Genomic DNA, 16,548 nt, shown 5'->3' with positions numbered 1-16,548 from the left:
TTATCATATGCCTTCTCCCACTAATAGCAGTTATGTTAATACACGTAATCTCTCTCCTCTTGTTCTAAAAGTTCTCTAAAGGCAAGATCTACATTAAAGTCACCTTTGTGCACCCAAAGCCACAGCACAATGACTCTTGTATAAGTCAGTCATCACATGAAAGTCCCTACTTCGACATATTCCTATTTACTGGTAACCTCCACATACAAAAAACAGAAACACAAGTGATTCACAAAAATGAATGATAGAAAGAAAGAAAAAGACCAAAACCTGGTGCTTTATAAATGTCATCTAGTTTAAAAACCACCTTATGAATTCCTGAGCTCCAAAGAACATATGTCAAAACTGATATTCAGAATTATAAATATGTGAGTATGATAAGAAAAAAACAGGCTTATTTTGTTCTCATTTCAAATCAGGAGGATGATGGTTTTTGGAAGAAATGACACAGAAAATGAGAAAACCTTTAAAGATAACTATCTTTGTAGATTTAAGAAAGTGTCTTATGAATAGAAACAGAAGTTTTCACAAATTATAAGCAATGACAATTTGTCTCGTATTTAGAAGAGGCTGAGCACTTATTTTACTCTTAAATATGTTAGTTTTTCTATTTAACTCTAAAGTTTAACAATGTATCTTGATTTCTTAACGATAACATTTAATAATCACTTAATTACAATTGTATTTGAATTGCAACAAAAATATTTACTTTGAGAGCCAGAGTTCAGCTGGACTGGTGAAGATGACTGCTGTGGTCTTGATAATGGCTTTGGAGGTAATTCTTTAGCCTGGGAGAAACAAAAAGATAAATACACATAATTTTAAAATCTTGTTTTTACTTAGGCACATATAACTCTTTTCTAATGAGCTTATGTTGCAAACTTTTATCATATGTGCTTATTAATGAGGCACTCTCAAAGCTCACATGCACCCCTCTGGACTCTATGTAATTGAACTGGATGACAAGACTCAGATGTGGACAGGGTGTGCTCTTCTCATGCCTGGAAGCTAATCTCCCCCAGGCACCTCTGACCACCTGTGCAAGATCTTAGGGAGCTGCAGGGACAGTGGTGTAGTAATTGGCTTAGCAAGCGACTGGCACAGGCAGTGGCAGACAAACTCTAGACTTCAGTTTTTATTACATGAAACAGGCATCAAACCAACTCTGAAAGGTGCTGTGGAACCTCACGAACAATGCACACAAATCCCTTGGTGCCCCAAGGCATCAGTACAAAGGCGTCAGTATCTGCAACTATTAACGTACAAAGGCGTCAGTATCTGCAACTATTATTCGCATTATTATTATTGAGACAAGGTCTTGCTCTGTTGCCTAGGCTGAGTGCAATGGCATGATATTGGCTCAGTGCAACCTCATGGGCTCAAGTGGCCTCCTGTTTCAGCCTCCTGAGTAGCTGAGATTATGGGCACACACCACCATGCCCAGCTAATGTTTCTATTTTTATGGTAGAGAGGGGGTTTTGCCATGTTGACCAGGCTGGTCTGAAACTCCTGATCTCAAGTGATCCACCTGCCTCGGCCTCCCAAATATTATTTGTATTATTGATACAACAAAGTTCCATCCTTGGAGAAATGCAATCACAGAAGACAAATTATGTTTTTCCCTGAAATTTGTATAGAGGAAATGTCAAGGTAGCATGACCTTTTCCCAAGAACGTGAAGTCAGTGAAACTACGACGGAGGCTTAGTAGGTTCTTAGGAACCTGACATCAGGGACAGAATGTTCTACAGAAAGAGATTTCTGAGAATACTGAGTGAAACATAAAACCACACGGTACAGAAGACTTCCTCTGCTCCTTTGCTGCTTTTCTTGCATTGATTCGCTGTCCTTCATTTTCATACTTTTCAGTAAAGGAATCAAGAATTTCATAAAGATCTTCGGCTTCAGCAGGCTGCGGTGTATCTCCAAATAAAATGTCATAAGCTCGGATATCTTGACAATAAAATCTAATGGGAAATATAAAATTAAAAACATTTTAATATACACAAATCTTTTCTACAGTTAAACATAGCATGTGCACGCACATGGTGTGTATATATAATCATTCATACATAGCACTTCATATACACTACTTTTTAAACACTAACTTTAAGCAATATCCCATGTTCAAGCCTTAAATGTACCCTAAAGTTCACCTCTACAGGCAGCTACCATAAATATCCTTATATGTATCCTTTCTTTATTAATATAAGAAGCACATCCACATTATCATAGAAATACTTAGACTTGCCCATATATACGTACACATATTCATATATAAACACATATAAATATACACAAGCACATACATCTTTATAGGTTTTTACTTTTTAAGTTTCTTAAAAAAATGGTACCTATAACTGGCTTTGTAATTTCCTTAAAATATTTATTTTTATCAAGATTAAATAAACATTTGCCTTACATGCTTGGAGGCCCTGCCATTCATTAAGCAACATATTTGTTTTAGTTTATCCAGGGTTTAGTTGAACTTTAGTGGGAAGGCCTGCCAACAGCCTCAAACTAGAAGTTTCTAAAAGCATTCTTTTGTTAACTTTTCTCAAATTAATAAAACCAGGAGTTAACACATCACTTTTGATTTTATAAGATGAATAGTTCTGCAAACCTTATTTTTCCCCATCCCTCCTATTTTCTACCTCTTGTGGTTTATGTTTAGCTTTATCAAATAGTGTTGTTGAATTCCTGAGTGACTCGGTGGGGTAAACACTGCATGCTTTGTCTCAGATAGTGGCGGGTCTGTCTGCCATGCGTGGCGAATGTGAACAGCCAACACCAGCGGTGCCAGCCCGATCAGGCTGGCAATGAAGGAATTTCTGCAGGTTCTGGAAGAAGTCCTGCTGTCACTCTTAGCTTTTTATCTCTTTCTGGGCCTTTACACATATTTTAGTGGCAATTTGTAAGAGCCCCTTAATTTGCATCTTTGGGAAAAATTAGCCAGATGTCAATTTAAAGTAGAAGTTTCCCTTTACCTCTTAGGATACTTCCAAATTCTTTTTTTTTTTTTTTAAATCAAACTGTATTTCTGTATTTTAAATTGGTCTCTATTTGACATGGAGAAAAGACAAAGGTGGAGTGTAGAACAGGAAACCTCACAACAAGGAATACTGATTGACCCATGAGTTGTAACTGGTGTGCTTTCCACAAACATCTGAAAATCACTGAAATTGGTGCATCCAACTAAGAGTATTACTAACTTATGCTTATGTTTCTTTTTTTTTTTAATATACTTTAAGTTCTGGGGTACATGTGCACAATGTTCAGGTTTGTTGCATAGGTATACATGTGCCATGTTGGTGTGCTGCACCCATCACCTCGTCGTCTACATTGGGTATTTCTCCTAATGCTCTCCCTCCCCCAGCCCCCGACCCCCTGACAGGCCCCAGTGTGTGATGTTCCCCTCCCTGTGTCCAAGTGTTCTCATTGTTCAATTTCCACCTATGAATGAGAACATGTGGTGTTTGGTTTTCTGTCCTTGTGATAGTTTGCTGAGAATGATGGTTTCCAGCTATCTTAAAATGCGAAGTGGAAAAAACAGCATTTACAATTGAATATATACGGTGATTACCATCACATATGGCAAAACAAAAAAAATTATGCTTAGGAAAATGTTGGAAGGCAGTAAAGCAAAATGTGAATTGTGTTAGTCTTTTAAAGGGATCGAATGTTTTTTTACTTTTCGTGTGTCTTCTGCATTTTCTATGAGCATATATTATTTCTATATTTAATTTTTAAATGTAAGATATACACTTAAAACCACATGTTGTAAAAAGAATATATAAATGTAATCTGCAAATTGTATCAACTTTTGAAGTACTATTTTCTCATCACGCTTTCAATTAAAATCACTTTAACTTGAACTGACTTTCTATTAGTTTCCTTCCTTTCAATCAAACAGCTCCCTTCTAAAGACACGCCTGCAAAGAGTCCCCTTGACTTGCAGTATGTGAAGACGGCAGCGGAACTTCTCAGGGCCACGTTTCCTTCCAAGTTCCTGCAAAGCACAAGATTTTGCATCACAAAGCTGTGAGCAGCTCTAAGCCCGAGGATAACTATTTAAATAGCACTCTCCTTCTAGCTCAAATGAATTATTATTTTTTTGATATTGAAACACATTTAATAATAAATATACTTCATTGAATCCTGTATTGCATGCTGTAATATTTTTTACTTATTTTTCATGCAGTCATCACTTAGTGTTTTTTGGTTTTTGTTTTCTTTTTTTGACAGTCTTTTTTTCTTTTAACTTTCCTTTTTTTTAATTTTATTACCCTAAAACTTAAAGTATAATAATACTAAAATTAAAAAAAATCAAATGAATTATTTTGTTCTGTACCTTCTTCAGCTGTTTCTATGTTTTACTTACTGTAGGCCTAAATTAGATGTTTTAATGTGGCCTAGAGGAAAAACAGGCCAGGGGGAAAAACATACATGAAATTATTACAGAAGGCTCTGGTAATATAGAACTGTGTTGCAAAAGAATACAGTGCAGCATGTGTAAATATGTTTTAAAAATTTGTAATTCTGGTATTTTCCAACTGGATCTTCCACTCTTAAAACTGGGAAATACATCTCAAGAGTGCTAAAGAATTTGGATTATTTTTGCATTGAGTATTTTCATGGAACCAAGAAACATTTTTAGATGATTTTACTGTGTAACTTCTATAAATAGTGTGGGTATAAAATATCTCTACACTGCACAATTAATCCAAGACTAGCATTTCATTAATAGAGAAGAAAAATACACTTTAAGTACTGTAAACACAGCTCAAAAAAACAAATCCATATCCAATTTTTATGATTTACTTTGAAAAAAGCTCTTTCTTTCCTAGTCAAAGCTGAACTTTATCATAAAATCTGACTTGCCTTTGGCTCTCTCAAAGCTTAAGGTGGATTTTATGTTCAAGTCTGACAGATACAATGGCCTATGCTTCTAAAACATTTCATTATTTCTCGTGTGTTCTGGTTTCAGATTTTCTAGCTTATCTCACTGGCTGTGTTTTGCAAATTTCCTATTTGTGATGACCTCGAATCTTCTGGGCACGTATAAATCTGGGGATGTACAAATCTGTTCATTTTAATTCAAGTTCCTATTAATGCAAAATAAAATATGCAGTTGTTAAACCTTTACTGTCTAACATCTATTTAAAGAACTCACCTTCCCAAGGGCCCAACCGCCACAGTCAAGTTCCCTCCGAGGGTTAGATTTCCGCCTTTTGCAAAAGCTTCTACAGCACGGTCATAATTCAGAATTATCACCAAGTCTGATACCTAAAGTGTAGAAACTCATTGATTTAAAAATCATTAAGACTAAATATCATTTAAAATTCATCTTGACTAACACTCAACTACACCATATGCATTGTAGCAAAACATCAACAGAGACAGGAAAGAATGTGAGACGAGAGCCATATTTTTATTTTGAGCTGATGAATTATGAAGCCAATATTGCCACAGGTAATTACAACAAACCTCAGCGAGCATTTACTGTGCACCATGTGTATACTATGAGGTTTACCTGCATCATGTCCTTTAATCTTCCACACAACCTGGTCATGTAGGTGGTGATCCTAAGGTTTAGTGGGGTTAGGTAAACTGTCAGTGCTAACAAGTCAAACAAAGGTTGTTGGAAGGGATCCAACATGCTCTCTGATCTCATCAGATTAAACACTCCGTAAAAGCCAAGCCCGAAGAGCACAGCACCAGGGACGATGGGGCTGAAGGTCCTGAGAGACTTTCTACACTCTCCTTCTAGCCAGCGGTGTGCTCCTTGCTGGAAGCTGAACCTGGGCCACTTCACTGTAGGTCACAGAAGCTCAACATATCAGAAAGCAAAGTAGTTTCCATTAGGACTGTCTATTTCCATGACTTAATTTTTCTTTTTTTTTTTTTTTCTTGAGAAAGAGTTTCACTATTGTTGCCTAGGCTAGAGTGCAGTGGCGTGATCTGAGCTCACTGCAACCTCTGCCTCCTGGGTTCAGGTGATTCTCCTGTCTCAGCCTCCTGAGTAGCTGGTATTACAGGCGTTCACCACCACACCCGGCTAATTTTTTGTATTTTTAGTAGAGATGGGGTTTCGCCACGTTGGCCAGGCTAGTCTTGAACTCCTGACCTCAGGTGATCCACCCGCCTCGGCCCCCCAAAGTGCTGGATTACAGGCATGAGCCACTGAGCCCAGCTGTCTTAATTTTTCTCTAAATAAAAGAAGAAACTACAACGAGATTCAACTGAATGCTCAAGGCAAGTCAACATAGTGAAAGTATTTGTTTCTCAAATTCATCACTGCAGTGTGGAAGCCCAAAGTTAGAACTGAAAAATAACATGACCCATCAAATGAGAGGCAGCATGGGCCAGGGGAGGCAGCATGGGCCAGGGCACCCCTGGGTGTGGAGAACCAATGTCCATCCCAGCTCCACTTCTCAAGAGCTGTGGACTTTGGGGTCATTTAACCAGTCTTTGTGTCTCTGACCATTCTGTGTTTAAAATTTGCTTACTAGGACCTATAACTCATGGAACTACTGTGAGAATCAGGTATAGGCGTCAAGTGTACCTGGGAAGTTGAAACAGTGCTGGCATGGGGCCAAGAATTTGGACTCAAAATTAAAAATAGGTGGGAACTCGACTACTCCCTTTTGCATGCTGTGCGACCTTGGGCAAATCACTGAGCTGCTGAAAGCTGCAATTTCCTTCTCTGGAAAATGGGTGTAATAATAGTGGCACACATTCAAGGCTGTTTAGGGATGAATTGAAATCAGTTCAATAAAACATGCAAAGGTCAAGCAGACTCGTGTTTAAAATATGCCTTCATTATACAGTTATTCACATTTTTAATCAAATCAATGCTCTCAAGTCAACATTTTCATATGAGTGACAGAAAAATCCTGTTATAACCGAATGAGATTATACTTGAAAGGCCCTAAGAGAGTTCCTGATACAAGTATGTTCTTAATAATGTTCAATTTGAACCATTTTATGAAATAAAATACACTTCAGATCTCTAGGGCAAACTAAATCTACCAGATAGCTGACCCACACAAGATGCTTCAGCTTGACTCTTGCCAACTGTTCATTTTATTTTACATATAGACAATTTCTGAGGATTATGGTGCTGAATGGCAGATAATTATTTAGCTTTTCTTACGCAAAGTTAAGCATTTTCACCAGTGATTGTATAACCTGTATCTTATACGTATTTTTAGATAACAAATTTGCCTTGTGTAATGCTTGCCACATACACACTCGGAAAATACAAATTTCTACCCATGACCTTGTAGCTACACTGGTTCTTATGTTCCACTTCTGCTTGGTACATCGTGGTACAGTTAAGTAAGGCCAAGCTATGAGAGGCAGCTGAAGGAAAAAAAAAATCTTTTGATTTTTTTTGGTCTGATCTCTCTTTAGTTCTTTTGAAATAAGAATAAGAGAATATTGTGTTTTTTGGTGACACAATCAATTAGCCCGAGAACCAGGTCAAAAGCTCTGCAGACAGCTTGGCGGGCCTGTGAGCAGCAATGGCTCTCAGTTTATTTCCACAGCTTAGAAGAAGGAGCAAGACAGATTTCCTGCAGGAATCTGGAGGAGCTGAACAACACATTGGGACAGCACTCTCAGAAAACCCTGTAAGCATTTGATAAGACTTCTTTAGAAGTCTGCATTAAAACTCAACTATATAACAGTCTGATCGAAGAAATAAGACTTGTGTTTTATTTATAAGATCAGTAGGGTGACTATGGTTCACAATAATCTATTAACTATTTCAACATAGCTAGAAAAGAACTTGAATGCTTCCAGCCTAAAGAAATGGCAAATATTTAAGGTGACAGATATCCCAATCATACTGATTTGATCTTTACAAATCATATGCATGTATTAAATTATTTCAAGTACCAGGAAAATACGTAGTCCACTATAAATCAAAAAATAAAATTAAAAAATAAAACTTAGTAACTCAGATGCAAGTGTTTCAATTAAATAAATTCTTAAATATCAGAATGTGAAAAACCACAGTTGCCATGCAGGGGAAGCTGCGGGAGAGAAATGTCCCTCTTCTCTGCGACTGAATTTCCTGAAAGCAGCTCCTGAGAGGGTGCCACCCCATGTCCCTCTCGTGTGGTCAGCCTGCTTCACACCCACACAGCTGAGTCCCGGGCTGTCGTCCTGTCAGAGCTTTACCCCTTTTGGATGACTGACTGCTGTCAGCCTTTAAGCCCCACACCTGGACAACCCGCTAAGAAAGCTGGGCTCCCTCCTCCGCCCTGCCGTTCTCTCACCCCACTCTTGGGCTGGCCTTGGAGCCTGCCCCCATCTCCCCAAAAGCCTCACTACATGGGGAATAAACCTTTTCCTCCCTCCTTGTGTGTGTGTGTGTGTGTGTGGCATGGCCAGTCTCAATATGCAAACCAAGCTTAAGTGGAGGGTCCTTCCAGCAACACCCTCCATTCCTCAGACCAACAGATCTTTTCCTTCATCCCGCTCTCAGGGGTCTTAGAAACTGGACTCGGATCCCTAACAATAATTTATCCTCAACTTAAACCCAAATACCTTCCTCTTCAGTAAAGTGAAAGGGCCCATCTAAATTCTCCCTGGAAAAAGCAGTCATTTTTGTTTTTTCAAATTCCAGTCTTGAGTAAAAGCCAGACTGCTCTGGCTTGATGACCCAGTGTGAGCTCTGGCTCTGGAAACACAGCAAAGGACTGTACACGTCCAAAGCCAAGCCAGCAGCAGGACTTTCTGAGCTTTGCGCTTGGCTACAACTGTCATCCAAAAAGAAACCGTTAGTGGTATTCAAAGCAAATGTAGCATTATCTTTCCTCAGACCACTTTCACATCTTCACTTCTCATAATCTCAACTCTCTTTACTAATCTCTCTCTCTTTACCACAAAAACTTCCCCCTCCCCCAAATTAATCCCTAACCCAGATACAGGTATTCAGCCACTAATTTAGACAATTATTCAGTACCTCTGATGTCCCAAGAACCAGGGAACTCTCCACCCTGCAGCATCTGGGAGTCTAAAGGTTGAGATCATCAAACATAAATTAACCCCATGCCGGCCTTCTGGCTAAGCTTAGGGTCACTTACACTTATGCTCCTAGAAGAATGAGTCTGACATTCACTCTCCAGTGAAACCACGGCACAATGCAATAAGCTATCCAGGAGCAGCCTCAGACAGCAGTGGCTGTTAAGCAGCATCCTTTGCACAACTAGACCTTGTTAGTTAAGAGAACTGAACTTAAGAACAGGGCATTAATGAACACACAATTAAGACTGCAATCTTTTTCCACCAGGATTCTCTAAGAGAATTAAGCACGAATGTCCTAAGGCATCCATTGCAACTAATAGGTTATCATCTCCCCAGATATTCTAGAATAACAGTACAAATAATTAAGAAGGTGGTACTCCAATCCCTTTCTGTGTTTGGAAGGTCAGATGAAGAACCTGGAGCAAATGTAACATTTTTGCAGCATTGGATACACCATGTGGAAGGTACCGGAGATGTCTGGAGGAAAACTGAGACTGACCCAGGCACAAAACAATGCACCACAACTTTAGCCCAGAACAGGCAAGCTTTGTTGCCAGTCACAAATATCAGAAGGGAAAGGGGGTACTTAAAGACCATTTTATTCAACTTAAAAATTTTTTATTTTACAGATTTGATTCAGGAAGATTAAGTACTTTGTTCAATGTTCTATAACTAACAAAAGAAGAGCTAAAACTTAACAATTACAATTGAATCTCCATCCCACTGTAGAACGTATCTACAAATCAGAATGCCACTGCAATGGTGCATAAAGAGGCCACAGACCCTCTCCACAGCAAAATAACCATAACTGGTAAAAATTATTTTAAAAATTAACACTTCTGGAAATTGTCCTAAGGGCATATGGCAAGTGAAGAAAATGAAGACACATTGATTCAATGAACATTGTTAAATATTGGTAAGGCAGAGAGAGTTGGTGACATTTGAGCTACAACCTGTGCCCCACTGCAGGTCAGCCTGATGGAAGCTCCTCTTGGGGAAGGGGGTTTGCAAGAACACAGACTTCCTTCCCACAGCCCCTGCTCAGGGCTGCAGTATCTCCACAGGAGAGGCTTTTGCCAGCATCTCTCTTCCCACAGCTCCTTGTACAGAAGCTCCATTCCAGGCAAGAGCAGCTGAGAGGTCTGGAGCTTCCTTCCTCCACCCGGAACCCATGTGTAAGTGGAGGCTCCAGCCTAGCACGACAGTCCAGGAGCACCAGGGCCGCACTCACTCTTGCCCCAGTTCACCTGTGGGGCAAAAGCTCCACCCTGACAGAGGCAAGCCAAGCTACTACCCTGCCCAAGGCTGCAGGGATGTCACTCCAAGAGAAGGGAGCCACTGCCCCAGCCTCCAGCTCTGGAGCAACAGCACAGAGATCTTGGGCAGAGAGAGAGACAGGCTGCAAGAGCAGAGAGCTCCAAAGCTCTCCCCAAGGGAAGTGAAAGGTTTTGGAACAGAGAGTGGGGAAGTTCAAAGGTGCTGTCAAAAATATTGCTTTTGGTGATAAACAGGTAAGATGAGGTATTTAGCTCCATGATAGCAACAAGCTAAACCATGGGTGATCTAGAAAATTATCAGGGAGAACCAGGGACAGAGATAGCTAAGAAGAGCCCTCCTGAAATAGAAATGAGCCTCAAAGACTACCAGTGCACAGGAGCACATTTTAACTGGATCAAACTGTGGAGCAATTATGTCCCCAGGGCATTGTTGGAAACAATGGAGCAACCAGCAGGCAATTAGTGGAGGCTAACAACAGTGTGTAATACCAATGGGGACAGACAGCTTAACAGACAGGTCAGGGACAGGGATAGTCAGAACCTGTCATCTCAGGAAAACTATATGCATGCCCATAGACAACACTGGAGGCTTCACAGTAGTGGGGCACAGAATTCATTCAAACAGTCCAGCCGTTTATCTCTGCACAAACGGCAAGCAAACAATAAGAGGCTCCTAGGGGGAGAGGTTGAGCATCCAGAGTTGACACAATATAATATTAAAATTTCTGATTCTCAACCAAAAATAATAAGACAAACAAAGAAGTGGGAGAGTGTGATCCATACATAGAAAAAAAAAATTAAAAAAAGAAGCAGATGAGAATGACTGCTGTTCAGATGGTCCAGCTATCAGATTTAGCAAAGACTTTAAAACAGCTGTCATAAATATGTTCAAAGAATTAAAGAAAACTATGGTTAAGAAGTAGGAAAATGTACAATGAGAATATCTTATCGAATAGAAAATATTGATAAAAACATAAAATTATGTAAAAGAACCAAATGGAAATTCTGGAGGTAAAAAGTACATTAAGCAACATGAACAATTTACTAGAGAAGTTTAACGGTAGATCTGAGCACGCAAAACAAAGAACTGGTAAATTTGAATAATAGAAAGTCTTAAAAACTAAGAGAAAGAGAATGAAGAAAAATTGACAGAAACACAAGAAACCTGGGACACCATTAGGTGCACCAACATATGTGTGATATAAGTACTAGAAGGCAAGGAAAAAGAGAAAGAAGCAGAAAATTTTCTCAAAGAAATAATGGCTGAAAATTCTCAATCTGATGAAAAACATGAACCTACACTCAAGAAGCTCAAAAAATTCTGAGTAGAATAAATGTAAAAAGATACACTCCAGATAGATGATCGTAAAAAATCTTAAAATGCAAGAGAAAATCTTGAAAAGAGCAAGAAAAAATGACTCATCACATAAAAGGAACCCCAATTAGAATAACAGATAGATTTCTCTTCAAAAACAGTAGACTTCAGAAAACAGTAGGATGACAAAATGCTGAAAGAAAGAACTGGTCAACTTAGAATCTTATTATCAGCAAAAGTATATTTCAAAAATGAAGGGGATATAAAGACATTCCCAGATTAAAATTTTTTTTAAGTTGAGAGAATTTATTGCTAGTAGAACCACTTTACAAGAAATATTATAAATTCTAAACGAAGTCCTTCAGGCTGAAAGCAAGTGACTCTAGACAGTAATTTAAATCCACACTTTAAAAAATCACCAGTAAAGATAATTATCTAACTATAAATAATAGTATAAATGCATAGTTCTTCTCTTTTCTCTTACTTGGTTTAAAAATAAATTTTTTCTATATGTTAAGTCTGTAACATATAGAAATATTATATACTAGACAATAACCATACAAAAGAGTCAGGTGGGAGCAAAGTTATCTTGGAGTAGGGAAATGACACCAGATGGTAACTTGAATGAACAGAAACAATGGAATAGAACCAAAAATGGTAAATAAAAAAGGTTAATATAGCAAGTTCAATGAGTAAATACTTGCTCTCAATTATTCTCTGAGTTTCTCTAAAAGACATAAAACTATATAAATTATTAACTATCATCATGAATTGCTGAGTGTGTATCATATATAGATTTAATATGTATAACAGTAATAGCACAAAAAAGGAGAAAAAAGACTAGAACCCTATGAGAGTTAGAATTAGTTAAGACATATTGTAAGCTCTGGAACAACCATTAACAAAATGACTCAAAAATACAGTTAAAAAATCATAAAAGGAATCAAAATGCCATAGTACAAAATGTTCACTTAATTGAAAACAGTAAAGTAGAAACAGAGGGACAAAAAAGGCATGAGATATAGAAAAAAGTGAAATGGCTAATATAAATCCAATGATATCAATAATCTATTAAATGTGAAGGAATTAAACCAAATAAAAAGGCAGAGATTATTAGCATGGATAAAACAACAACAACAACCACAACAACAACATCCAATTATATGCTCATAGGAGACATGCTTCAGATTCAAAGTTACCATTAGATTGACAGTAAAAGGGTGGAAACAGATGTGTCATGCAGATGGCAACCTAAGAAAGCTGGAGTGGCAATATTTATATCAGAAGAAATGGACCTAAAACAACAAAAAATGTAATTAGGAATAAACAGGGACATATTATAATGATAAAATGGTCAATCAACCAAAAAGATATAACAATTATAAACATAGTAATACACATGTATTTATATAAGCACATAATATCGGAGACCCAAATACATGAATCAAAAACTGACAATCTAGAAGGAAGACATAGACAATTTAACAAAAATAGCTCGATGTGTCAATAACCCACTTTTAATGATGAAGAGAACAATTAGTCATAAGATTATCAAGGATATGGAACAACTAAACAACCACGTAAACCAACTAGACCCAATGGACTCCTGGAGAACACTTTACCCAATAACGCAGAACACACGTTCTTCTCCAGCACACATGGAACATTGTACAGGACAAGAGTCTATATGTAAGGCCATAAAAGAAGCCTTACCCCATTTAAAAGGACTGAAATTATACAAAATATTTTCTTTGACCCCAATGGAATGAAATTTGAAATCAAGGACAATAAATTTGGGAAATTTACAAATATGTGGTCATTAAGCAACACACTCCTAAATAACAAATGGGTCAAAGAAGAAATCACATGAGAAATTAGATAATATTTTGAGATTAAGGAAAATGAAGCACAACATACCCACACTCATGGAAGGCAGCCAGGGCAATGCCTAGAGGGAATATGTAGCTATAAATGTGTCTATTAAAAAAAAAACAGACCTTGAGTCAGTAACCTGAACTACCTATCAATATGGATGAAGAAGAGTTTAACTAGACTTTAAGCAACAGCCTTGCTTGGACCTTTCCCCTTCTTTACCCTGCTTCCCTTATACCTTAAGTTTCTTCCCCCGAAGAACATTTGCTCAGTATATCACATGCACTTGAACTGGTATCAGGCTCCGCTTCTAGTGAACCCAGTCTGACAACCACACACTAGCTGTGTGATCTTAGGTAAGACGCTAATGTCTCTGTATATTGAAAATAATGTGTGCTTTGCCTACCTTGTATAGTGCCCTAAAAACAATGGCTTGTTATGCAGATGAATGTTACAGTGAGGTGGGCCTTACTTTACCACCCAAGCACTTGTGAAACCAAGAACAAGTAACTTTCCTGAACCTTCCTTTTTTCCCTATTGAGGGATGTGCAGACAAGACAGACTATAAGGAACTCTGTCTTTCGAATAACATGCTGCCTGGATGTGGGAGCAGACGCTTCCCAATCTGCCCCTCTCTGGCTGCCTCCTACTGGAGAATTCCCCTGGCTTGGTTATTTTATGGATAAAATGAGAGCGATGACAACCACCTTCCATGGCTATGAAAATGATTCCATAATAGCATGTGTACAGGTTTTGTAAAAAAAAAAAAAAAAATGGCCGGACGCGGTGGCTCACACCTATAATCCCAGCACTTTGGGAGGCTGAGGCAGGCGGATCACGAGGTCAGGAGATCGAGACTATCCTGGTTAACACAGTGAAACCCCATCTCTACTAAAAATACAAAAAATTAGCCGAGCATGGTGGCGGGCGCCTGTAGTCCCAGCTGCTTAGGAGGCTGAGGCAGGAGAATCACTTGAACCCAGGAGGTGGAGGTTGCAGTGAGCTGAGATTGCTCCACTGCACTCCAGCCTGGGCGACAGAGCAAGACTCTGCCTCAAAATAAAGAAAAGAAAGAAAGAAAGAAAGAGAGAGAGAGAGAGAGGAAGGAAGGAAGGAAGGAAGGCAGGCAGGCAGATAGTTAAATTATTCAACAAATATTGGATAGTACTAACCGATTACATGTGTGCCATCTATGTGCTTGAAAGGAAAACCCTGTGTGGTTACAGGCCCTGTCATTGTCCCATTTTACAGAAAAGGAAGCATTCATGGGTGTCTCATCAGTCTCTGTGGACGTAGGTGTGAAGTTTGGGAAAGTCTCTGCCTTTCCAGTACTCACAGTCCACTTGAGGGCTGGTCCTTACTATCTGTGGCTGCTAGGACATGGTAGGAGCAAGTTCCAAGAGAAGCCAGGCCCAAAGGGGATGCTCAGCTCAGCTGGTGACCTGAGTCAGAAGTGCCCTCAGAGGGTGGTCCCTTCAGGAAGGACGTGTCCACCCTCCAGCGCCCCCATGGTCTCGGTGGGCACCAGATCTGCTGTGATGAGAACAGCCTGAGGGAGCCACTCTGGATACCCCATGCTCCCGTTCTGACTCCCTCCCTCATTCAGACAGCAGGCGCGAGTGCTGTTAGGATGCAGGCTCAGACAGAATCTGAGAGTGCTTCATGGAGAGCAAACAGTGCTTTCTGTTAACATCGAAAAATAGCCGACTGCTGTGACATCACTGCACGCTCACAGTTACACGCAGAGACTTATCTGTGGGGCTCTGAGAAGCAAAGTCAGATCATAGTTAAGAAGTTTAAAACTCATGTCTCCAATCCCTAGGAGATGCTTCTTATCTCTGTTTGAAATTGACATTTAAAAGTTTATAGTTATGTTATTTAAATGAAATTCCATAGTTAATTTCCATACTGTCATGAAGACAGGCTTTGCAATAAAAAGTTTCTGTAAATGGCAAGCCTAAATAAGCTGCAAAGATGAAGAAGATATTAACAATAAAATTATATTTTGTGTTATTTCAAGTGCTTTTACTGTATAAATCCATATTTAATCACCAATATAAGCCCAGAGACTCATATAAGGCTATTTTTAACTGTGTTTTGCAAATGTAGAAGCTAAGGTGTGGAGAAGAAAAGCTACTTCCTAACATCACAGAGTGGAAGCACCCGGGTCAGAATTGGAGCCAGAATGGTCTGATCCAGTCTTCTCTCTAATAGCTCACCATTATCTCGTATTGTCTTTTAAAAAATAATACTGTGTATCAGTCTAAGGCCCCGCACGGTGGCTCACGCCTGTAATCCCAGCACTTTAGGAGGCCGAGGTGGGCGGACCACCTGAGGTCAGGAGTTTGACACTAGCCTGACCAACATGGTAAAACCCCATCTCTACTAAAAATACAAAATTAGCTGGGTGTGGTGGTGCACACCTGTAGTCCCAGCTACTCGGGAGGCTGAGGCTGGAGAATCGCTTGAAACTGGGAGGTGGAGGTTGCAGTGAGCTGAGTTCGCGCCATTGCACTCCAGCCTGGGCAACAAGAGCGAAACTCCATCTCAAAAAAAAAAAAAAGAAGAAAGAAAAAGAAAAAAGAAAAAAGAAAAAAAATACTATGTATCAGTATATAAAATGCTTATTTAAAGTCTTTCTATTTCATTTACTGGATGAAGGGACTACATTTTACTTGCACTTGTTTTTCAGGGCTACTAATGTGCCCTATGGCTAAAAGTCCAAAATTTTCAAAGAATTACCATGGAAACTCTCAATTTTTGGTCTCTAACATATTGAAATTTAATACAGACATCATTTCTGAGTCTCTCATCATTTTTGAAATAAATGCTCAAAGCATGCCCCCAGCCTCACAAGGAGCCAGAGGGTTGTGGGAAGAACAGGTTGTGACGTAGCACATTTTAGCAGCATGATCTATTGAGAGAAAAAGGCCCTTCTACAAGGAGGGCCAGGGGACTGGGTGGAGGTGGGGAAAGGAGAAGAGAGGGGAGGGAGGGAAGGGAGGAGGAAGGGGAGGGAAGCCACAATCCCTGATGAAAATGCACTTTCC

At 39.2% G+C, this 16,548-nt stretch overlaps 1 protein-coding gene across 8 annotated transcripts in view; it reads right to left on the bottom strand.

The window, feature by feature from the left end:
- The window catches only part of SH3YL1 (SH3 and SYLF domain containing 1), a 44,752-nt gene that overhangs the window by 10,901 nt on the left and 17,303 nt on the right, over positions 1–16,548 (bottom strand). For all 8 annotated transcript variants that reach the window (XM_063622877.1, XM_063622876.1, XM_055251899.2 and 5 more), the window contains 4 exons: positions 5,172–5,284; positions 3,879–4,007; positions 1,797–1,965; positions 710–788 (listed from right to left, as the gene is read on the bottom strand). In XM_063622877.1, coding sequence (XP_063478947.1) covers positions 710–788; positions 1,797–1,965; positions 3,879–4,007; positions 5,172–5,284 — 490 coding nt within the window. The remainder of the gene's footprint in view (positions 1–709; positions 789–1,796; positions 1,966–3,878; positions 4,008–5,171; positions 5,285–16,548) is intronic.

Source organism: Symphalangus syndactylus, chromosome 18 (genome assembly GCF_028878055.3).
Source record: "Symphalangus syndactylus isolate Jambi chromosome 18, NHGRI_mSymSyn1-v2.1_pri, whole genome shotgun sequence".
NCBI lineage: Eukaryota > Metazoa > Chordata > Mammalia > Primates > Hylobatidae > Symphalangus > Symphalangus syndactylus.
The sequence above is the reverse complement of the archived record's forward strand: the minus strand, read 5'-3'. Positions and strand labels throughout refer to the sequence as shown.